Genomic DNA, 7,184 nt, shown 5'->3' with positions numbered 1-7,184 from the left:
CCCCTTACCATAATCATGAGCTTCATCTTTCAAAATAAATGCAAAGACAGAGCCCGAAAGGGGAACAGAGTCTCGTGACAGACACAGTGATGAAGCTGGTCTCTCTAGCTCTCTCTCTCTCTCTCTCTATCTCACACACACGCGCGCACACACACACACACGATGCGCAAAACTCCGCATTTGACCAGTCAGTAGCAAATACTTAAACTAATAACAAAACAGTAGCTGATTCTGAATTACCTCCTCTCCTAGGTTCACGAAATGGTCGTCCATAAAATGCATTGCTGTTCTGTTGTAAGTCATCTTAAAGATTCCTAAATGCATCTACTTTCGGAAGGCCAAATAAAGTGCTTTTGCTTTCGCCTAGAAACACACAGTGTCTCCCTGAAATGGCTGCTACAACACTAACTGCGGTTACTGAAACCACGCCTTCTTTCTTTGCGTGCACATTTGGGCGGCATTATGCAAATATTTCCACATAGTGAGGTAGATATGAATGGGCGTGTTAGAACAAGCCGTTTTAGGGGGGCGTGGCAGAGTCTTAACTTTGATAAAGAATATATCTTTGGTTTCGAGACTTTAGTCTTTGCAACTTCAGGGATCTTATCTATGCACAATCAGCTTGTAACACTCCAAAGAGAAAGGAAAACTTGAAATCGCATCATATGAGCCCTTTAAAACCATATTAACAGTAGGCCTATAAAATATTTAAAAAATAATATAAATGTTCTAAATGAGTTGTTTATTAGTATATAATATAGATTTATGCTGTAAAATATTAAATTAAATGTCTAATACTTATAGGCGAGAGTCGGGTAAGATTAGCCATTTTTTACTTATGCGGTCCTCAAGATAAGTTAAAATGATGCAGAAGTACAATGAAGTACAAAAGTATCTATCCTATATCCTATCCTAATGAAAGTATTCCTATCATTTTAAATGATCAGTATGTATCTATGACAAAGGGTTCTAAAAATATGGCTTCTTATAAAAAAGTGTTCCCATGGTAAAAGTCTTTAATATTATCCACACAAGGTAATCCACAACAGGAAGGCATGAGAAACACATGCACGTTGATGAGACCGGACAAAGAAACACTGAACTGAATACAACTTATATGGGGAGGATAATTGACAAGACACACCTGAACATAATGACACAATCAAGGGAAGACAGAAACTAGGTCAATGGAACATGAGGAATTAAATGAAAACAAACACAATAGTTCATAACTGTGACAATCACATTAAAATTCCAGTTTATAATTCAGAGATTTAACTTAACTACAGTGCCTTATGATGGGGTAAGTTAAAATGCTGACTCAGTTTACCCCACAGCATTTGGCTTACTTTGCCCCATAGCTGCCATATGGAAAAAATAGCTACTGTTGCTTACCAGTTCAGGCTGATATTTAGCTAAATGGTTTTATATGTTGCTAAATCCCCTGTATGTATCATAAATATTTTTGGACCTGGATCAATTTGCTTTAATGTAACAACCATATGTTATGCTAAAATTGTACTTTGACAAGCCAAAAACTGTTTTTAAAGTAAATGGGTGCCTTCCATTCCCCCCATATGTTTCTCCTTTTCACAGTCTGGCAGAAATGATAGATGGTTCCAAAATACATGGTCACATGACAGTAAAAGTGTACAGTTGCCAAGAAACAGGGGGTGGGTCAACTTACCCACTGGGTTAACTTACCCCACTCTCCCCTACTTCAATTGAAGATGAGGCAGAAGCAGGCTCAGAGAGTGAGAAAGAGACTATTCTTATCAAAACATCTACAATAAAGAAATTATTTCAGAGTGTGCTGTCTTCTCTTTTAATTGTATATTTGTAACAACTGGATCATTTGTATTAACAAGCACCCACCCCCCTAGTGCCCCTTTTTTGGTTTGGGCCACTGCCCCTCAAAATGTCTGTGCACGGCCCTGTCTTGGTGCAGGTAACAAAGAAAAATAGCCTACAAATTGTTCATTTACTTATACCACCCGCATTGTAACAATACAAAGCTGGTTGAAAATCAGTGAACTTAACCTTTAAAGTACATTTCTTAACTGATTAACTCAGCTGGCTGTCAAGAGATACTAGTGTCAAACTGCTTCTCAAACTGTGGAAGTTGTACCAAACCTGTGCTTTGCTAGTTTTGGCACAACTTCCACAGTGATTGTCAAACAGTACTGACACCTTATTACAAATAACTCTGGAACTGAACATTCAAATTGCTCCAAATAAAAAGTAAAATGAAATGAACAAATATGTACATTTGCTGTGAAAAAAAAAACTTTTCCGGTTTCTAGACTTATTGGGGGTCACTTGCAGGTTGCCAATTTTTTACGGTGTGCACAACCATATTAAGCATCACCTCTTTTTGTCTCCCTCCAGGGTGAGAGTTGTGGAACAGGGTGATGGGAGTCCAGGACTCTCTATTGCCAGGATTACGGCATGTCATGAAGCAGTCGGCTCAACTTCTGCTGCTGGTTCTAATGCTCTGGATGCTGCTTTTCCTTGCTGTCTTTACCTACTTAACTGACTCGAGTTCCCTTTTCAACTCTGAATCTCAACACTCAACCTATGTTCAGCATAGTGCCCAGGCCATCATGGCGTCCCATAATTCCCGCTGGGGTCTGTATGCAGAGAGGAGGGGTCCTTTCCAGCGCAGGCAAGTGTTTCAACCTCCTCGCACTAGAGAAGAATTTCATTTCAGGAATTCTGATGAACGTCCTAAAAAAGTGACTCCTAACAGTAACTACAGTAATGACTATTTTTCCAATGGGTGGTCGCTGGTTCGTGGTCTGTGGAAGGGACAAGTGTCCTCCAAAATGCTAAGCCAACGACTACGGCGAGCCATGAGGGACCATGTTCACTCTAATAAGCACAAAGTTCTCTACAAAGGCCAACAAAAGACAACCAAGAGTAGACAGGAGATGCTGTGTGAGATGAAACAGCAAGCAAAACTCAGGACTCTGGATGGCTCTGAACAGCCCTTTTCTCACCTAGGTTTTCAACAGCTGGCTCCTTATAAATTGCAGCAGATGTACACAACATGTGCTGTGGTGACTTCAGCAGGGGCAATACTTAACTCATCACTGGGACGTGAAATTGGTGAGTTGGCTAGGAACAATATGCATATACTATATACACTAGTGGTCATAAGTTTGGAATAAGATTTGTTTTACCTTTTTTTTGTTAAAAGAAGTGTGTTACAATCACCAAGTCTCCATGTATTTGTTTAAAAAAAACAGTATTACTGTGAAATATTAGTACAATATAAGCTAAATATATTTCTTTTAATAATTTAAAATGTAATTTATTCCTGTGATGACAAAGTTTTTCAGCAGCCATTACTCCAGTCAATCTCACATGATCCTTCAGAACTCATTCTAATATCCCGATTTGGATGCACAAGGATGCATTAAATTTATCAAAAGTGACATGCTGTCTGTACAGACATTACGTTTCATTCAGCCTGAGGCTTATTCATTTCACTTTTGGCTTGAAGGGGCTTTTACATCTGCCAAAATAAAAAAAAAATTATATTAAAAACAAACAAGCAAACCCAGCCCAGAATTAAAAAGAGACGCAAAGGAAACAAAATGCATTACTTTCCATAAAAAGTAACTCAGTAACATAATTAGTTGCTTTTTTAGGGAGTAACACAATATTGTAATGCATTACTTTTGAAAGTAACTTTCCCCAACACTGATAGACAATACAGAACTGTATCACAAATAAAATTATAGAGGTACATATAGGATACCTAAATCAAATATTATTGTGTTCCCATGCTCCAAAAGCTAAATAAATAAATAAAAATCCTCTATTGTGTTCTCATGCCATTCCAAAAGAGGATAAAATGAAGAGAGATGTATTACAGCAGGCAGAAATAAAGAAATATGTCAGTCACTCCCTCAGCAGCTGTATTAAAATCCCCATGATAGCAATATTGACTGTTGACAATATAAGATCCATCCATACATTTTATATTTATATATATAAATAAATAAATATATATATATAATTAAAATACCAAAAATAAAATTAAATAATAATATTTTCAATATTGAATACTGTCTTTGCTCTTTAATTTTGTGAGTGTTATGAATCCTGTCCATGGACTTCCGTCCAATCGCCACCAGAAGTCACTCGTCCATCATATTGACTCTCTCACTACACAGACTGTTACACGTCACCACGGACTACATTTCCCATCATACATTATACTGATTGCACACAGATGTAATCAATCACACTCACACTTAGACTTGTGCCGGAATTCGGTAATGCGATATATCACGGTAATGAATATACACGTTATCATGGGCACTTCTAAATACCGTGAATAATTATATATGACAAATTATTCCGAATTTTGAATGCATTTTAAGAATACTTTTCCCATCAACTGGTCAAAATGCACAACATTGCAGTATGCAGCATGAAAGACTTATGGAACGATATTCCGGACAATTTTCAAATAGAATAGCAAATTGTATTTTCAATTGCGTTTTCAATATGTGGACGCATAAATTGTGACATAATCCAAATGCAATTGCAAATCCTGCATTACCGTTTGCATTTTCGCTTTCGCAGTAAAAGTGTACAGTTGCCAAGAAACAGGGGGTGGGTCAACTTACCCACTGGGTTAACTTACCCCACTCTCCCCTACTTCCATTGAAGATGAGGCAGAAGCAGGCTCAGAGAGTGAGAGAGAGACTATTCTTATCAAAACATCTACAATAAAGAAATTATTTCAGAGTGTGCTGTCTTCTCTTTTAATTGTATATTTGTAACAACTGGATCATTTGTATTAACAAGCACCCACCCCCCTAGTGCCCCTTTTTTGGTTTGGGCCACTGCCCCTCAAAATGTCTGTGCACGGCCCTGTCTTGGTGCAGGTAACAAAGAAAAATAGCCTACAAATTGTTCATTTACTTATACCACCCGCATTGTAACAATACAAAGCTGGTTGAAAATCAGTGAACTTAACCTTTAAAGTACATTTCTTAACTGATTAACTCAGCTGGCTGTCAAGAGATACTAGTGTCAAACTGCTTCTCAAACTGTGGAAGTTGTACCAAACCTGTGCTTTGCTAGTTTTGGCACAACTTCCACAGTGATTGTCAAACAGTACTGACACCTTATTACAAATAACTCTGGAACTGAACATTCAAATTGCTCCAAATAAAAAGTAAAATGAAATGAACAAATATGTACATTTGCTGTGAAAAAAAAAACTTTTCCGGTTTCTAGACTTATTGGGGGTCACTTGCAGGTTGCCAATTTTTTACGGTGTGCACAACCATATTAAGCATCACCTCTTTTTGTCTCCCTCCAGGGTGAGAGTTGTGGAACAGGGTGATGGGAGTCCAGGACTCTCTATTGCCAGGATTACGGCATGTCATGAAGCAGTCTTTCCATAAAAAGTAACTCAGTAACATAATTAGTTGCTTTTTTAGGGAGTAACACAATATTGTAATGCATTACTTTTGAAAGTAACTTTCCCCAACACTGATAGACAATACAGAACTGTATCACAAATAAAATTATAGAGGTACATATAGGATACCTAAATCAAATATTATTGTGTTCCCATGCTCCAAAAGCTAAATAAATAAATAAAAATCCTCTATTGTGTTCTCATGCCATTCCAAAAGAGGATAAAATGAAGAGAGATGTATTACAGCAGGCAGAAATAAAGAAATATGTCAGTCACTCCCTCAGCAGCTGTATTAAAATCCCCATGATAGCAATATTGACTGTTGACAATATAAGATCCATCCATACATTTTATATTTATATATATAAATAAATAAATATATATATATAATTAAAATACCAAAAATAAAATAAAATAATAATATTTTCAATATTGAATACTGTCTTTGCTCTTTAATTTTGTGAGTGTTATGAATCCTGTCCATGGACTTCCGTCCAATCGCCACCAGAAGTCACTCGTCCATCATATTGACTCTCTCACTACACAGACTGTTACACGTCACCACGGACTACATTTCCCATCATACATTATACTGATTGCACACAGATGTAATCAATCACACTCACACTTAGAGATTTGGATGCACAAGGATGCATTAAATTTATCAAAAGTGACATGCTGTCTGTACAGACATTACGTTTCATTCAGCCTGAGGCTTATTCATTTCACTTTTGGCTTGAAGGGGCTTTTACATCTGCCAAAATAAAAAAAAAATTATATTAAAAACAAACAAGCAAACCCAGCCCAGAATTAAAAAGAGACGCAAAGGAAACAAAATGCATTACTTTCCATAAAAAGTAACTCAGTAACATAATTAGTTGCTTTTTTAGGGAGTAACACAATATTGTAATGCATTACTTTTGAAAGTAACTTTCCCCAACACTGATAGACAATACAGAACTGTATCACAAATAAAATTATAGAGGTACATATAGGATACCTAAATCAAATATTATTGTGTTCCCATGCTCCAAAAGCTAAATAAATAAATAAAAATCCTCTATTGTGTTCTCATGCCATTCCAAAAGAGGATAAAATGAAGAGAGATGTATTACAGCAGGCAGAAATAAAGAAATATGTCAGTCACTCCCTCAGCAGCTGTATTAAAATCCCCATGATAGCAATATTGACTGTTGACAATATAAGATCCATCCATACATTTTATATTTATATATATAAATAAATAAATATATATATATAATTAAAATACCAAAAATAAAATTAAATAATAATATTTTCAATATTGAATACTGTCTTTGCTCTTTAATTTTGTGAGTGTTATGAATCCTGTCCATGGACTTCCGTCCAATCGCCACCAGAAGTCACTCGTCCATCATATTGACTCTCTCACTACACAGACTGTTACACGTCACCACGGACTACATTTCCCATCATACATTATACTGATTGCACACAGATGTAATCAATCACACTCACACTTAGACTTGTGCCGGAATTCGGTAATGCGATATATCACGGTAATGAATATACACGTTATCATGGGCACTTCTAAATACCGTGAATAATTATATATGACAAATTATTCAGAATTTTGAATGCATTTTAAGAATACTTTTCCCATCAACTGGTCAAAATGCACAACATTGCAGTATGCAGCATGAAAGACTTATGGAACGATATTCCGGACAATTTTCAAATAGAATAGCAAATTGTATTTTCA

The 7,184-nt window shown here is 36.3% G+C and overlaps 1 protein-coding gene across 5 annotated transcripts in view; it reads left to right on the top strand.

The window, feature by feature from the left end:
* st6gal2b (ST6 beta-galactosamide alpha-2,6-sialyltranferase 2b) overlaps positions 1-7,184 on the top strand; it is a 30,871-nt gene that overhangs the window by 10,613 nt on the left and 13,074 nt on the right. For all 5 annotated transcript variants that reach the window (XM_016287012.1, XM_016287011.1, XM_016287008.1 and 2 more), the window contains one exon: positions 2,389-3,108. In XM_016287012.1, coding sequence (XP_016142498.1) covers positions 2,412-3,108 — 697 coding nt within the window. In that variant the 5' untranslated portion in view covers positions 2,389-2,411. The remainder of the gene's footprint in view (positions 1-2,388; positions 3,109-7,184) is intronic.

The sequence above is a fragment of the Sinocyclocheilus grahami genome, unplaced genomic scaffold (assembly GCF_001515645.1).
Source record: "Sinocyclocheilus grahami isolate Dianchi unplaced genomic scaffold, SAMN03320097.WGS_v1.1 scaffold217.1, whole genome shotgun sequence".
NCBI lineage: Eukaryota > Metazoa > Chordata > Actinopteri > Cypriniformes > Cyprinidae > Sinocyclocheilus > Sinocyclocheilus grahami.
The sequence above is the reverse complement of the archived record's forward strand: the minus strand, read 5'-3'. Positions and strand labels throughout refer to the sequence as shown.